The sequence below is a fragment of the Carettochelys insculpta genome, chromosome 22 (genome assembly GCF_033958435.1).
Source record: "Carettochelys insculpta isolate YL-2023 chromosome 22, ASM3395843v1, whole genome shotgun sequence".
Taxonomy (NCBI): domain Eukaryota; kingdom Metazoa; phylum Chordata; order Testudines; family Carettochelyidae; genus Carettochelys; species Carettochelys insculpta.
Genome location: NC_134158.1, coordinates 22,500,859 through 22,517,843, shown reverse-complemented (window position 1 = coordinate 22,517,843; position 16,985 = coordinate 22,500,859). Strand labels below are relative to the sequence as shown.

General features: G+C 54.7%; 1 protein-coding gene across 1 annotated transcript; it reads left to right on the top strand.

The window, feature by feature from the left end:
• The first annotated feature begins 4,076 nt into the window (after window positions 1-4,076).
• Window positions 4,077-15,023, top strand: LOC142025298 (cytochrome P450 2A13-like). Its single transcript, XM_075017922.1, has 9 exons — window positions 4,077-4,256; window positions 4,714-4,876; window positions 6,809-6,958; window positions 8,011-8,171; window positions 8,494-8,670; window positions 12,599-12,740; window positions 13,091-13,278; window positions 14,185-14,326; window positions 14,842-15,023. Exons 1-9 carry the CDS (start codon window positions 4,077-4,079, stop codon window positions 15,021-15,023), a joined length of 1,485 nt encoding a protein of 494 aa, XP_074874023.1.
• The last annotated feature ends 1,962 nt before the right edge of the window (window positions 15,024-16,985 follow it).

Sequence of the window (16,985 nt, the reverse complement as noted above, 5' to 3'; positions counted from 1 at the left end):
TAGAGTTTGTCGCTAGTGTTTACTGGTTCCTCTTGAATTTAAAGCCCTGAGCGCATGATCATGTGCAAGGGGATTGTTTGCGTGACCTGTTGCTGGCCAGAGAGGCAGCAGCGGTACTCTGAGTGACTTGCATGGTGCCTTCTAGTGAAGGACCTCCCAGGCTTGGTTTGTAAGTAGCTCTGTTTTAAGCAATTTGCCCTGATTTGGTTCTTTCTCTCGCCATTGCCTGGAAAAACCTCCAGGATTACAGCCTCATACATTTGTTAGTTTCTAAGGTGCCACAGGACTGTGTGTAATTTCTGAAATGTTAAACAGACACCTCACTCACAGCCACATGGCTTTGGGGCTCGGGAACTTTCCTTCCCCATGCTTGTTCATGCTATTAACTTGACTGAACAAAGCTTTCAACCATTCCCAATTTAAGATGGTCAAGGCTGGGGTGTGGTGGGGTAGGACGTGCCCTGGAGCTGTGTAAATCTAACTCGGGGGTGGGAGATGAGGGGAGCTTTCAGCACCTCCTTTTCTGAAAAATCTCTCACCAGCTCCAGGCCACCCAAGGGCCACAAAGGGCTTGGAGAGAGTCACACAAGGGGGTGAAGGTGAATCAGACCCAGCTGGGGTTCACTCAACCCTGGGACAGGTTGTTCCCGGGGATGCTGAGTGCGAAGAGGAGAGTGACATGGGTTTAAGGGGGACCCTTGGAGTAGCACTAACCAAGATGGTTCTGAATCGCTGGCCCAGGGCAGAGCCTCTCTCAGCTTGAGGGCTGTCAGAGGCACTGCAACCTGGCCTGCAAGGGTTGGCACTGCAGCTCCCAGCCCATGCTCAGAAAGTTCAGTAAAAGCTCTTTTTGACAGAGATGATCTCCGACGACGTCCATGCTGTAGAGGTTTTCTTCACATCTCTGAGAGGGCCAAACCAGGGCGAACTGCTTGGAGACAGGGCTACGGACAGTCCTCTGCTCTAAGGCAAGCAAAGGGCACTTCTCTTCTCCAGCCAGCTTGCCTTGTGCCCCTGTGAGTCCCCTCCTCAGACAAGTGAGAGGTTACAAAAACCAATCTCGACAAATCCACGCAGCTTCTGCCCATCCCAAAGAACCAGCCCCATTCCCAGGTCAATGCACACCTCAGATCTCACCCAACAGAGCGCACCAGGTCCAGCCATTAGCATCTGAAATCTAAAGGGTTATTGAAAGAAAGAAAGAAAGAAAGAAAGAAAGAAAGAAAGAAAGAAAAGGTTGAGATTAAAATTGCTAACAACATTACATTACAAACACCAATCATGGAATCATAGACCATTGGAACAGGAAGGGACCTCGCAAGGTCATCAAGTTGAGCCCCGTGCCCTCATGGCAGGACCAAGCACCATCTAGGTCATCCCTGTTAGATATTTATCCAACCTGTTCTTCAATGCAGTAAACTCTTACACATCCAGCAGCCTCAGGACCAGGAGGTCGCTGGAGACTCAAATATTCTGAATAATAGACGGGTAATAGTTAGCAATGAATAACATGGAAGAAAAATAAGTTTAGAAATTAAGAAATAAACAAAAATGTATAGAGAGTACTTCCCCCCCAGGCTTCTGTACGTTACCAGTTCCTGATGTCAGATTTATGTCCATTTATTCTTTTACGGAGCAACTGTCCCATTTGGCCAATGTAAATTGCAGTGGGCGGGGAAAGATGGAAGGAAATAGCGAGGAAGGTGTCGGGCACCACCAGGCGCTGAGCCCCTGGCTGTTAATGATGAGTCTCTCCTTACTGTGTGGTGGAAGATAATTGTCTCCAACTGGCTTTTAAATGTGGCGGGGGGTGTTGAAAAAAATGAAACTTTAAAAAGTTGTTTTTAGTGTTTAAATTGTGTGTTAGGACAATGAGCTGGAGATGGGGGGGATATTCAGAAGTATCAGCTGGCAAACTGTTGGTTCAGAGTGTTTATTTTTCAAATACTGGGGATTTTACTCTGCGAAATGCAGTTTGGGGTGTGCAGCTTAAAAGTTGCTATAAATTGAAGGGTGTAATTTAGAGGCACTTGCAGAAGGTTGGAAGCGGGAGACAGAGCTTCCTGAAAAGTACTTTGTTGCAAATTGTTGGTTTGGTGCGTTTAAAATATCAGGTTTTATGTGCTCTGCGCATATGGGTGCCCAGCTCTTTAGGTCTGTTCTGCCATCTTCAGGAAGTAAAGATCAACCCTTAGTTAAAGATCAGATCAGCTCATGTGATGCACCCTCCAAGGATATGCTTCCAGGCATATCTGCAAAACGTGGGTGGGGGTGTGCAAACGGTTAAAAAAGTTGCATCTGACCATTAAATTGTGGGTTGTAAAAGCCTTTTGTTGCAAGCTGTTGGTTTGGTTTTGAGTGTTTAAAATTCTGAGTTCTTTTTCCTCTAGGTAAAAAGTGGGTGGGGGGGGTTGTGTGCCTGATTTAAACCCCCAAAACAACTGGCCATCCTGTAGCACCTTAGAGCAGTGGTTTCCACCTGATGTGCTGTGACACACTGGTGCGCCATGAGAACTGCCCAAGTGTGCTGTGAAATGTCCTCCGTTTCCACTCGCTGTGGGTCTTTGCAGAGCCATGTGTATGATGGGGACAGGGCGTGGAATGGGCAACCCCACCCCAGCAGAGGCTAAAGCAGCAAGGCTGCCTGAGTCCCAGCTGGCACAGGATTTGTAGAACCACCACGAGGGAAAATACAGACCCAGCAGGAGCATATTCATGCCGGGAGGCAGCAAATGCTGCTTCCAAGGCCAAAAGGGCTAGCCAGGAGCGCCCCACTGGGTTCCTGTTGGAGCTGGGATCCAGTTTAAATGCCACCTCCCAGCTCCAACGGGCTAGACAGGAGGGGAGCCTGCTCTCTGGAGATGCCTCCTCCTACCCTTGCTCACCTTTTTGCACACCAGCCAGCTCCAGTTTCCCTTTAACCCGGAAAGTTGCTATTTACTCTACTTTGCATTTTGCTCTGATAATTGAAGTTCAATTATTCATCAGTTCAATTATTCAATGAAATTTATACTTTTTAAACTATTGTTGCAACGACGAAATTCTTCATGCAACAATTCAGACCCCTGACCTGAACGCTGCAGGCAGAACAGATTTAGGGCTCCGAATCGTTAGAAATCGTCGAGTTGAGCAGATTTTGAAAGTGTGGGTGGATTTGAAACATTAATGCATCCGGTCCTTGTTTAGCTCCTTGTGTGCACCTCTGCATGGGAAACCTCTCTAGTAAGACTGTAACCACAGTAAATGTAAGTCAACGTGACGTTTATGAGCCATCAAGACAGCTGAAGGAAACGGGTGTGCCATGGAACGGTTTGTCTCATTGAAGTGTGCCATGGTACTGTAAAGGTTGGGGACACACCATGTTAGGGAGCAACAAATTTATTAGGTCTTGAGCTTTTGAGGGTAAAACCTGCTGATGGGGCAGATGTAGGAGACAGGGTTTGGTGTCTTGAAAAGCCCATTGCTGCAAAAGGGCTTTGAGCATGTAAAGGACTGAGGTCTTTCTTCTGGGCTGAACAGTTTGAAAAAAGTTGGGTTTGAGGGGTAAATTGCGGCTCTGCTGGGTGCGGGCCGTCTGCCGGAGACGGGCGTGGAGGGCTTTAAAAGCAGTTGTCTGCACGCTGCGTGCTCGGTTGTGAGTGGCTTAAAATACTCCCCCTTGGGACAGTGGAGGCTGTGAGGAGCTGTGATTACCCTCCACGTGGTGATGGAGTTGGACACTTTGATGCCCTGGATTCTCTGCTGGCAGGTATTGTGGGGGACACTGGGTCAAGAAGCTCCTTCCATCGCCCGTCCCCAGCACCCAGGTTTACTGGGCTGAAAAAACTCCCCTGTTGGGAAAGGAGAGTGGCTGGGCAGGAGGAGGGACAGAGAGACCATCTCCAGGACTCTGCTGCAGCCTCTGTGCCCTGGGAAACCTGCATCTCCTGTTCCATAGGCCCTCCCTGGGGCGGGAAGGAGATCAGACTTCAATTGCACAAGTGGGTTATGTAATTGCGACACTGGCGCCAAGGCCTCTGCTGGCCAGGTATATAGTGTCCTGGCCGTCGGCAGAGCTGCTTCTATCCCAGCCAGCCATGGATCTGCTGGGGGCCATCTCCCTGTTCCTGGTCATCTGCCTCTCCTGCCTCCTGCTCCTCTCCACCTGGCGGCAAAGGCAGGGCCGGGGGAAGATGCCCCCAGGGCCCACCCCATTGCCCGTCCTGGGGAACCTGCTGCAGGTGGATCTCAAAAACATGCGCAAGTCGCTGATGGAGGTAGGTGGCTCTTTGCAGGGTGTCTCAGTGCTCCCCAGCGCTGCTGGGCCGGCTCCCCAAGAGGGGATGGCTGTCTGTCCCATGCCCCCCAGATCCCCAACCTTCTCGCTCTGCAGGAGCAGTAGCAGTTCTTTGCGAGCGGCTCAGCCCACTGGGTGGGGACGGGGAAGCTGGGCTGGTGGGTATAAAGGTGTCGAGGGGTGGGGAGTCAGAGGTGGGGCAGGGACTGGGGAGACAGGGTTTGCTGTGGGGGGGAGGGGGATGTTTGGGGGTGATGGAAGGGGAGGATTGTGGGGGTTGGGAGTAGTGTGGGTGGGGACAGGGGTGGTAGATGGGACGGGGGAGAGTCACAGTGGGAAGCAGAGCAGCTCTGTGGGGGCAAGTTGGGGCAGGGCACATCTGTGTGTCCCCCACACTCCATCCCCACGGCCCACCTGGCATCTCTCTCCCGCGGCAGCTCAGTGAGCGCTATGGCCCCGTCTACACGCTGCACCTGGGCCCCCGGCGGGTGGTGGTGCTGTGCGGCCACCGGGCGGTGAAGGAGGCTCTTCTGGACCAGGCCGACGACTTCGCAGGGCGCGGAAAACAGGCCACCTTTGACTGGCTCTTCGAGGGCTACGGTCAGTCCCGGCTGCGGGAGGGAAGCAAGCCGGAGGGTGGTGGGGAGAGCGGAGGGGACAGCTCCTGGCCAGGGCTGGGGCTGGTGCAAATCTCAGGGCTCAGCCCTGCACTGCTGCGGCTGGGGACACGCTCCAAGCCCAGGGCAGAGCAGGGGGCTGACTGGCCTCTTGCCTGCAATGCCAAAAACATCCACTGCCTTCACGCAGTCACTGCTGGAAATGGGCAGCAGCCGCCCAGCGGTTACACCCTGACATTTATCGGAGGGGCAGCCGTGTTAGTCTGGATCTGTAACAGCAACAAAGGGTCCTGTGGCACCTTATAGACTAACAGAAAAGTTTCGAGCATGAGCTTTCGTGAGCACAGACTCGCTTCATCTGATGAAGTGAGTCTGTGCTCACGAAAGCTCATGCTCAAAACTTTTCTGTTAGTCTATAAGGTGCCACAGGACCCTGACATTTGGCCTCCTGGTCAGTTCTTCCCAGTGGCAAATGGGAAGCGGCTCCACTCAGCCGTTGATTAGTGGAGCAGGCCCAAAGTCCGTTTGCTTAGGGCAAAAGCTGGTGTCTACAAGTGGGGAGCAAAGTCAATAACCCCCTTCCAGCTCTGCAGCTCATTGGCTGTCTTTTACATATGTCAATTTCCACACACGGCTCCTGGTGGTTCAGCACCCTGGGGATTAAGCCAGGGAAGTGGGGAGCCCCCAGTGAGAGGTGGGGTTTCTAGGAAGGTCTGCATCATCCCCTCCATGCTCTCCTGCATTTCTCAGGGCACAACCCGTCTCTTGCTTTGACATTTGTCCAGCTTCTGGAGCAGCGTCTCTTGACTGATGTTCCGGGAGCTCTGGCGGCCCATGGATAAGGGCTGTCATGTTTGACCTTTCAGAAAAGGGGACGCCCCTGAGAGGGAGTGTGTCTGTGTCAGTATCTACCTACTCACGTACATGCTTCCGCTTGAACCTCTCTAATCCAGAACTCTCTCAGCCGGCAAACTCCGTAATCCTGACCGGCGCCGGATGAGAGAATTTGCTGGACAAGGGGAAGTCAATATTGCCTAGTACATGGTTTCCCAACTGGGGGGGTGTGCCCCCCTCGGGGGGCGTGAATCAATTCCGGGCGGGGATCAAGGGGACCCAGCACCCTGCACCGTCATTCTGCCTCACCCAAAGAAAAAGCCGGCCTTTGCTTCCGGCTCCCAGCCCTGGCCATTTTATGTGGGTGACCTGGCACAGCCGCTATAAAAGCAGGCAGCTGGTGAAGACCCATGTGGAGCTAACTGCCTCCTGCAAAGGTGAGTAAGTGTGGGTTGGGGAGGAGGTGTAGAAAGAGGTTAGATGGGGGCTGGGGGTGCCTGGCTTTGGGGAAGGGGAGGGGCTCAGGCAGGAGGGTTCACGAGGCTCTGGCGGCCGGCTTGCGGGGTTCGTGGGGCTTAGTGGCCGGTGGGCTGGAGGCTGGCCCTGGTGGCTAGTGGGTGGGCAGGCGGTTGGCCCTGGCAACGCAGCGCTTGGGTGCGTGGCTCTGGCTGTACAGGTCTCAGGTGGGCAGGCATGTGGCGTGGGCAGCTCTGGTGACTAGCACTGGGCTCGGGCAGCTGGCCAGGGCGGCTGCACCAGGCACCCACAGAAAAATTATTTGTGCTTATTTTTAATGTTAAATAACTGGTTTATACCAAGTGTTTGTGTTTCTGTTAAATTACAGATTGAATAGTTTGTGAGAGGGGTTGGATGAGGGGATAGAAGAGGTGGGGGGGAGTGAGGGTTTCTCAAGTCAAACGGGGGGGATGAGGCTGAACAGTGTGGGAACCGCTGGTCTCTACCACATTCCCAGTCTGCCCACTGCTCACTGGGCCCCTGACAAGGTGGGTCTTTGCCCATGAAAGCTGCAATCTGTGGCGTGGCCCCCGCGTCACCATCCGGTTCCTTGTGCCACCCCCAGGAGTGGCCTTCAGCAACGGGGAGCGAGCCAAGCAGCTGCGCCGCCTCTCCATCACCACGCTGAGGAACTTCGGGGTGGGGAAGAGAAGCATCGAGGAGCGGATCCTGGAGGAGGCTCACTTCCTGCTGGAAGCCTTGCGGGAAACCAAAGGTTTGTCAGCATCGTGTTGCGCCGGGGCCATGAGCCGGGGCCAGCCCCCAGCTGGGGTGAACCAGCTCTAGGGTCAATAGAACCATCTGGGTTGAACCAGGCATAGGATCCCTGGAGTCAGTGGGTTCAGATCGCTGCCGGGGTGCTCTGGTCAGTGAGGCCTGGCCCCCAGCTGGGGCAAATCGCCAACAGAGCTGCAGACCTTGGTCATGGTGCTCAGTGTCATGACACCCATTGTGCAGATGGGGAAACTGAGTCACGGAGCTGGGAAAGTCCCGCCCTAGTCCCCCCACAGCCAGCAATGGGGGCTCCAGCCTAGACTGTGCATCTGCCCCAGACCTTTCAGAGGTCTTCACACAGCCCTGTCACTGAAAGTCAAGCTGTGTAAACATGACTGTCCCATATTTGCCTCCTCTGACCTTGGCTGCTGCCAAAGCTCTGTTTACACGAGTCCTTGCACAACTAAACCCAGATTGCTTGGGGGGATTATGCGCTTGTGAACAACAAGGCTCTGTTGCTCGGCTGGCCATGGAAACCTGAGCCTGAGCGGCTCAGCCTCCGCACCAGGGGACATGGGAGAGATGCAGGCTTCTCTGGCCAGGGAGGGGATGGGCCAGGAGAGGCCAGCTGGGATAACCAGGGGCGAGGCAGTAAAAGGGAAGGGACAGGACTGGATGAATACCTCTGTGTCTGCGGGTTTAAGGCTGGCAGGTGAGGGCGTGGCAGGGGGCTGGAGAGGGGGAATCTCTCCCACACCCTGCCTGGGATCCATCGCATGGGAAGGAGGAGGGGGAGGGCGTTCTCCAGGGCCAGCTGGGCTGTGGGTGTAGGAGTGGAAGCTGGTCCTTCCATGAGCCCATCACCTCAGACCAGTGCATGGGCCCCTGAAATAGCTGGAGCACCCCCATTTACGCTGCGATGAGCCCGTGGCTACAGGATCAGGACAGGAGCAGCTCCGGAAGGCTGTGGGCTCCAGCGTGGGGAGAGGAGTCATGGGGCAGCCCCCCACCGCCCACTAGCAGGGTCCCACCCAAGGGCTTTCCCCCTCCTAGGTTTGCCCTTTGACCCCACCTACTTCCTGAGCCGCACCGTGTCCAACATCATCAGCTCGGTGGTCTTCGGGGACCGGTTCGACTACGAGGACAAGGAGTTCCACTCCCTGCTCTACATGATCACCGAGAGCTTCCGCTTCACCGCCACGGCCTGGGGGCAGGTACGAGGGGGTCCCCAGCTCCATGGGGAGAGCGCCCAGGCCCAGGCCCATGTCCCTGAGACCTCCTTGCCTCGCTGCAGGGATCGAGTGAGAGACGGGTAGCCAGGGCACAGCTGGGGAGGGCAGGGAAGGGGTTAGGCTGGGATGTCTGGTGACGGGTGTGATGAGTGGGGATGTCTGGGGTGGGGAGGTGTGAACAGGGAGGGCGGAACAGGCTGGGGCTTCACAGAATAAAATTTATTCCATCCATTGGCGGAAAATATTAGAGGGACCCCTGCCTCCGCACCCCTGTTCAGGGGCCCTTTTCTCTTTGTGCCCCCAGCTCTACGAGATGTTCTCGGACACCATGCGCTACCTGCCCGGCCCCCAGCGCACCGCCTTCAAGCAGCTGGCAGGGCTGGAAGAATTCATCAAGAGGAAGGTGAATGCAAACCTGGAGACCCTGGACCCCAGCGCCCCTCGGGATTTCATCGACTGCTTCCTGGTCAAAATGCAGCAGGTACCGGCTGGAGGGGCTGTAGAAGGTGCAGGCGGGAACGGCTCAGTGTGGCCAGGTTGAGGCCTGAAACACCAAACTGCCTGGTTATAACCATTATAAAAGGGGCCGAGTCAGGGCTCAGCCATCTGGGGCAGAGAATTGAACCCCATAGACAGCACAGAACTCCGGGCAGGGTGAAGGCACTGGGCGGGAACTCAGTAGATCTGGGCTCTGCCACTGACCCCTCAGGTGGCCTTAGTCAAATCACAGCATCACTCTCTGCCTCCCTGTCCCCACTTGTGCAATGGGGATGGAGAGCTGTAAGCTCCTTGGAGCAGGGATTGGCCTTTGCCCCATTTTCGTGCTGAACCCGAGAGAATGGGGCCCTGCTACCCGCTGGTGTCCATGGAATGTGAAGTCCCATCCGGGGTCGGGGTGTTGGTCTTCAAAGAACTGTGCAGGGCCTGTGCAGGGGTGAGGCCAACGCCGCGTTTATTGGTACCAGAGGTGTCAAGCACTACTTTAGCCTGTGCACATGACGTATCACACTCGTGCACTCGCTCACACACACGAACGCACTCCGTCTCGTTGTTACCAACTGGTCGCGCCCCCCAGCTGCCCTGGCCGGGTAAGTTAGATGGGGGAGGGGTGGAGCCCGGCTTCTGCCGATCCGGATCGGCGCTTCCATGTTGGCAAAACGAGACCCGAGGTCCCCCCGCAAGACAGCTTAGACCAGGATCTTCTGGAGGCAGGCAGCCGAAATGTGGCCTTTCGACCTCTATGGATGGTCCGAGTGCCGGTGATACTATTTAAAATCCCCAGTAGTTCTACTTACCACAGCTTCATTGACAACTAGATGAAGAAGCCGAGCTTTACCGGTTAGGTGGTGGTTGGCGGCATTGGCTGGGCTTTTGCTCATCTACCTGCGGCCTGGCTTTCGGCAAGCTCCCGGCCGCACGGGGGAGGCGGGATACGGCCGACCTCCTACGTTGGGCGCTGATGAAAATCAGCTCCCCGGCCATGGCGCCGGTGCAGGGGTTGCTGACCCCCCCCTTAGGTTTGTAGCGGCCTCTCTGTCATGCAAATCTGCACGAGTTCGTCATCCCTCGCACGTGCAAAAACCTGGGCGCTCTGGGCTGGGTCAGTCAGCCATCCCCAGCACCGGCTCCTGGGCGCTGCCTCCGGGCTGCCCCATCCGTCTGCGAAGGAGGCCTTTGAATCGGCTGTCAGGAGAAGGTCTTTGCCGCCCACTCCCAAGGCCCTGGATCGGCCCAGGTTTCCTTCCATGAGCCCGCTGGACAGGTCTCATTGCTCCTGGCTCTGGCTTCCATCCGCCCTCCAGCCCTGGCAGCTGTTGCTGGACCGGCTGCCTTTGCTGCCGTATCCAGTCACACCTCTTCGCGCCCCAGGGCAGTCAATTAATCAAAGGGAGAGATCTATTAGCAAAGACATAATACAGAGTCCCATGTGCTCCAAGACAAATACTTCATACAAAGCACACACGCACGCGTACACACACACACACACATACGTACGTACGTACACACACACGCATGTATACAAAATATTTTTATATCAAGGACTTCATACACTGGTGAGGCCCCATCTGGAGTATTGCGTCCAGTTTTGGGCCCCCCAATATAGAAAGGATGTGGACACATTGGAGCTGGTTCAGTGGAGGGCAACAAAAATGATTGTGGGGCCGGAGCACATGAGCTATGAGGAGGGGCTGAGGGATTTGGGTTTATTTAGTTTGCAGAAGAGAAGACTGAGGGGTGATTTGATAGCAGCCTTCATCTTCCTGAAGTGGGGCCCTAAAGAGGCTGGAGAGAGGCTGTTCTCAGTGGTGACAGATGGCAGAACAAGGAGCAATGGTCTGAAGTTACAGAGGGGGAGGGGGAGGTTGGATATCAGGAAAAACTATTTCCCTAGCAGGGTGGGGAAGCACTGGAATGCGTTACCAAAAGAGGTGATGGAATCTCCATCGCTGGAGGCTTTTAAGTCCCAGCTTTACAAGTCCTGGCTGGGATGACTTCATTGGGGTTGGTCCTGCTTTAGGCAGAGGGCTGGAATCAATGACCTCCTGAGGTCCCTTCCAGCCTTGGGATTTTATGATTTTGTAGTTCTATATAGAAATGAAGGTTACATATGAAAAGACTTAATACACAGATTATATGAAGATGATCCACACTCATATGAAAATGACTTAACTACATTGTTCACCTTTTGGCTCCTTTTGGCCATTTAAATTTTCTGCATCTGTTTCAAAGCTGCCTATTGAGTCATGATATCAGCCTGTGGTTTCAATTTAGAATACATCTCTTTCCTGCATACAGAACGTTAGAGCTGACATAACTGTTAAGATTCTTAATAAAACAATGATTGTCTGAAAGATTGTATTTCGAAATACTGCCCAGGTGGGTGACCAATCCTTAAACACATAATACCACTAGTAGTGGTAGTAGTAGTAGCATCCTTCAGTCTACGTAGACTACGGATCGCGCCCTTCGTAGTTCCATTTGGAATCAGTACGCTGTTAAGCAATGCTGGAGTACCTCTTCAGGCATGAGCCTGGGCAATTTTTGGGACCCTGGGCTGCCCAGACGCCAGTGTTCCCCTCTCGGCTTTACTGATATAGTCCAAAGGAGAGGATAACCTCTACGTCTGGTACCAGCTCACCTGCAGGAGTTGCTGGGTCAATGCCAGAAGTTGGCACAGAACCACCTTAGGACTCCCCTCCAGATTTTCTGTCAGGGTTTACTCCCTTAGCCTTGCTCCTTCCCAGGATAACAAGGCAGTGGGGCAAATACCACTGGTGAACACTTAGTTGCCTTGCCTGCTAGCCACTCCAAGGATTTCTTTTCCCTGATGGAGGATGGCCAAACTTGTGGTCTGGATTTTCTCCAAAGTAGCTTTTGTTAATTCACTATTTGTTTATTACTATAAAACCATCCACGTAGGCCTGTCCAATAAATGCCTGGAGAGAAATCAAGGTCAAGGTCCACCAGAGCTGAGGTTTCCATATCAATTTCTTTTTCTTTGTACTTTGGGAAATGCTAAACCAGTTTAGGGCTATGTCGTATAGGAATATTAGACATGAATTTTTGGACCAGGGATTCTGAATGAAACTTATTTGCCATATCACACGCTCCAAATCCACAACACAAACACAATTTTTTCCCCCTTAAAATTATCCCTCTCATCCCAGAAGCACACAGCTAATTCCTAGCCTGGTGGTTCCTGCAAGACAGGAAGTACGGGACACACTCATTGTATGGACCACTCCTCCTACCCTTGTTGATTTATTATATCCCTTTTAATATCCATATATGTCCCAGCCAACCAGGGAACACGTTTTCCTTGGATTTCTGCTGAGAATGGCCAAATCAACGCAGTCATCTATACATCACAGGATATCAGCCCTTGAGCAGAAATATTTTGTGCATTAAGGTAAGAGAGGAATAGTTTGTACTTGCCAGCAATGTATGGCAAGAATAAATCACTTTGATGTCAGCTCAGTAAAGTGGCCAGAACCATCATATCTTTGGCCTTTGCCCTGCTGAGATGCTGTTTTTTGTAAATACAGTTAAACATGCTTTTCTGCTTCATGCAATGTTGTGGAACACAATACACAACCATGCTAGCAAGAAGACAAACTCCGCAAGGCAAAGGTGAAGAATCTTCCACTAGAGTGTGTAAGTGCATGAGTGTAATAGCCCCTGTGCATCTGATAAAGCAGGTGTTGAAAGCTGGACAGCCAATAAATGCGGTGTTTTGCTTTTTCCCCCTGCAAAAGGTGCTGCGTAATTCTTTGCAGTACAACAGAGGCCGGGGGAGAAGTCCCGGCCGAGGTCGGGGCAGGGGGAGAAGTCCGGTCTGAGTCTGTGCTGGGAGAAATATTGGGAATTCTCTCAAACATCCTTTTTTCCTCCCTTTTGATCTTTTAAAGGAGAAGCAAAATCCTGCCTCTGAGTTTTCCATGAGGAACGTTGTGCTGACCACGCTCACGATGTTCTTCGCGGGGACGGAGACGATCAGCACCACGCTGCGCTACGGCTTCCTCATCCTGCTGAAGTACCCCGAGATCGAAGGTAGCTGGGAAAGGCAGGCAACGGAAACCTCAGCTGGCGTAAATCAGCTGGAGGCTCCTCTGTTTACACCATGTGAGGGTGGGGCCGGACTGGCCCAGCTCAGCAGTGAGCTGGCAACGGGAACGGGGCCCTGTTGGCGTCGCTGTGTCGGGATGCACAGGAAGCCGCAGGGGGAGGGGCACAGGGCAGGTCACACAGCCCAGTTCTGGGGGCCACATTCAGCCCCCACCTCCCTGGGGCCAAGTCAGAGCCAGCCCTGACCGCAGTGGGGCAGGGCCAGCTCTCAGCACCAGCCCAGGCCCCATGCGGATCCCCACCGGCCCCGCTGAGCTGTGCTGCCGTCCCTGCAGAAAAGATCCACCAGGAGATCAACCAGGTGATCGGGCGGAACCGCACCCCCAGCATGGAGGACCGGAGCCGCATGCCCTACACCGACGCCGTCATCCACGAGTTCCAGCGGTTCTGTGACGTCATCCCCATGGGGCTGGCGCGGCGCGTGACCCGGGACACCCAGTTCCGGGGCTACACCATTCCCAAGGTAGCTCCCAGGCGCCCGCCCCCGGTGCCATCCCCATGGCTGCGTAGGGCTGGCCGCTGTCCTGGTCTCCCTGCAGAGCAGCTGACGGGGCGGTGGAGTGAGCTGGGTGGTGTCTGGGCAGTCGTGGGCTCTAGCAGGCAGGGCACGGCCCTGGGAGAACAGCCCTGGGCTCTGCAAATAGCTCAACATGTGACCTAGTTCTGTGCCTCAGTTTCCGCCATGTGTCAAACCAACAGTTGGTGTTGAAGATCTCTCCTTGGGACAGGGAATTCATTCCCTCAGGGCAGGTCTGTCAGGGCCTGGGCAGCACTGGGCACGACGGGGCCCAGACTCAGCTCTCGGGGCTCCCATCATGCCCCCAGTCGCAACATTCACAGATGTGGATAAATACCCATAACCTGACGTCTGGTGCCTTGGGCCAATATACAGGAGGCTCCTGCTGTGTATGGCCCAGCGCTGCGCCTGGTGCTCAGCAGCAGGGTGAGGGTTATATTTTGTATTCCCATCATGCTCAGCATCCCAACAGCCATCGCGCTCGGTGCTGTACAAATGAACAGAAAAGATGCTGCCCAAAAAAGCTGGCAGTCAGAGAAGTATTAATTCAGGCAGGAGGGCTAGAAAGGGGCATCAGGACTCCTGGGTGCTATTCCCAGGTGCAGTTGGAGCAGAGCGCAGGCGCTAGGGCAGTGGGGTGTAGTGGTTGGAGCACAGAGTCAGGACTCCTGGGTGCCGTTCCCAGCGCTGGTCGGATCAGAGCGCAGGCGCTAGGGCAGTGGGCAGCGGGAGACACAGAGCTAGACGTGAACTTTGGCCTGTGGCATGAGCAGGCTGCTCACCTGGGCTGTGCCTGGCCGGGCTGTGACCTGTCGCTGTGCAATCACTGCCCTCCCTCCCTGTCTCCGGCAGGGCACTGAGGTGTACCCCGTGCTGGGCTCTGTGCTCTTCGACCCCTCGCAGTTCAGCAACCCCGACACCTTCGACCCCGGCCACTTCTTGGATGGGAACGGCCAGTTTAAGAAGAGCGACGCCTTTGTGCCCTTCTCAATAGGTACGACCCCCTCCCCGGAGCTCGGTCCTGCGCCCCGACAGCGAGAGCCAGGCCTGGCCCGGCCGCCTGCTGAGCCCCCTGCTGAGCTGAGTGGTGGGGCCAGATCCTCACCTGGTGTAAATCAGTGTCCCTGCCTTGGGGCCAGATCCTTATATGGTGTAAATCAGTGTCGCTGCTCTGAGGTCAGATCCTCCGCCTGTGTAAATCAATGTCCCAGTACTGGGACTGCATCCACAGCCGGTGTAAATCAGTGTCACTGTATTGTGATTGGTGGGCACAGATCCTCAGCTGGTATAAATCCATTTCCCTGCATTGGGACTAGTGGGGCCAGATCCTCAGCTGGTGTAAAGCCGTGTCCCTGCCCTGGGCCCAGATTTCAGCTGGTGCAAGTCAGTGTCCAAAAATGTATTCCACACTTGGGTGGAGAAAGCTCCAGGGCGCATTGGCTGAGGCCCCCTCCCGGATTCTCTCCTGCCCCAGCCGTGCCCTGAGGCTCCGTTTGCCGTCTCTCCTAGGGAAAAGGTATTGCTTCGGGGAGATGCTGGCGCGCATGGAGCTCTTCCTCTTCCTCACCAGCATCCTGCAGAACTTCCGCTTCCGCTCCCCCGTGGCGCCCGAGGACATCGACATCTCCCCCAAGCTGGTCGGCTTCGCCACCCTCCCCCGCAGCTACGAGATCTGCCTGATCCCACGCTAGCCGCCCACGCACGTGGCGGGGTGTCTCGGGCAGCCCCAGGGCAGGAGAAACACCAAAGGAACCAGCCCTTCACTGGGTGGAGAACGGGGCCAACCGGGGAAAGGAGCGTCGCATGGGAGTCTGGCTGTGTGACAGCACCAGCTGGGGCTAGATGCTTGCTTGAACTTCCCTGCTGCGCAAGGGAACCGCGGTTCCCTGACTCCTTTTCCTTCTCTCCTGTCGTTGGCCCTGGCTGCTCCCTGAATCCATTCACTTGTGGACCAATCTCATTAGGCCCCAAAGTTAGTCCCGCGAGCCAGAGCTGCACAACGTCTGGGATCACACGGCAGAGCTGCTCGCTGACAGCGCTAGGAGACGTTTTTTAGCCCAGGGCCCGGCCCTTTCGATGGAGCATGCACCATACACACCACAAGAGAGAGGGAGACACCAGCAGGGAAACCAGTGTGTAAGCAACACAGCCCTGACGATGCCGTGAGAGATCAGTCAGAAACGACGGACAGGCTGGAACAGTGGTAAAATCGCATTTGTCCGATGAGTGCAAATGGGAACCGGAGGTGGCAGCAGCTTGGGGTCGAACTGGGCCAGGCGGGTATGTTCTGGGAACTGGCCTGGTCTGACCTCAGGACCACAGGGCCTGGTTTCACAGGCTTACTCTCCGCACCTTTCTGAGACAGGCTGTTCAGGTCACTCCACTGCTGAATGTCACCCATCGATGCTGACTCAGCTGAGGCCTTTGAACCAGGTCATAAACAGGAGCGGGTCAGACCTGACTGGTTATGCCAGAGTTACTCCAGCTCTGTGCCTTGACTGCGGGAGACCAGAGGCTCTGGTTCAGCAGGCCAGGGTGATGGGGAGCCCCAGAGAGCAGGAAGGTGGGTTTCAGTGGCCTGACCAGCACACTAGGGAACATCCCAAGGGGTCTTGTGTGAGCATCCAAGACATGACTTTGTCACCAGTACTGCTAGTACTGCCAAAACTCACGGGTCTTGTTGAGACATTCCAGCAGGGCAGCAAACACTTTCACAAAAGCGATGAACAGTGAGCGTCAAGCGTGAAAGCACCACAACAGGTAGTGAATAGAAGGTTTTGTCTGAAAGCATGAGGGGAATTAACAAATGTCACGAAACGCGTAAGACGATATGTAAGGTGTGCCTCACCGACTGTTTGCCTCCATCTAAAAGGTTGGGATACCACGAATTAACTCTCTGTCTGGCCTGGGGGCAGCCTGTTGTAATGGGCGTACATGTGTTAGCTTATCTCTAGACAGCTGGGCCAGGGAATCCAGGACTGGGCTTCACTGACAATAAACCAGGGCCGGTGCCTTCATACGTCATCTGCTCCTTCATCTTTGAGGGCTCTGTGAATCTGCTGTGCTGGCTACCTGCACGGGGGGAGTGCAAATATATGGGGGGCAGGTGAGGATGGGGGCGTGCAGGGGAAGCAGTTATCATCCTTGGACAAAGCAACAGCCTTGTCAGGACAACATACCTGTGACTTCTGTCCCCCTTTGGTGACCTCCCACCCGATCTGGGAAGCAAGCCAGCGACTCGCTGTAGGAATCATGATCCCACATAACAGCAAAAAAGGAGCGAGAGAACTCCCATATCCTCACCCTAGAAATCCCCACAGAGGAACCTGCTGGATTACCAGTAAAGGGTGGGGCGGGGGTGGGGGGAAGCATATGAGTTTTAAAAGGAAGTAGAGAGACACGGGCTGACTCCTGTCTAGCAACGATAGACACTGAAGCTTTCAAAAACAATAATAGACTGAAAGGTCTAGAACTTGGCAGTCAGGCGGCTTAAGCAACATGCCACTATGCTGGCCTGGCAGGTGAAGGAAAAGCCAGGGAAGTAGCAGAGGGAATGCAGGCTTCGGAGGAAAAGACCCAGGCTGTACAGCCCCGCTGAAGCGGTTGCCAGGTGAGCTTACTAGCTCTTGGGGAGCGTGAGTTTGCTCGACTGT

Bases quoted from the DNA above. Each gene is read 5' to 3' on its own strand.
- LOC142025298 (XM_075017922.1), top strand. From the start codon at position 4,077: ATGGATCTGCTGGGGGCCATCTCCCTGTTCCTGGTCATCTGCCTCTCC. The intron at 6,959-8,010 runs GTTTGTCAGCAT...TCCCCCTCCTAG, and splicing joins AGCCTTGCGGGAAACCAAAG to GTTTGCCCTTTGACCCCACC. The intron at 14,327-14,841 runs GTACGACCCCCT...CGTCTCTCCTAG, and splicing joins CTTTGTGCCCTTCTCAATAG to GGAAAAGGTATTGCTTCGGG.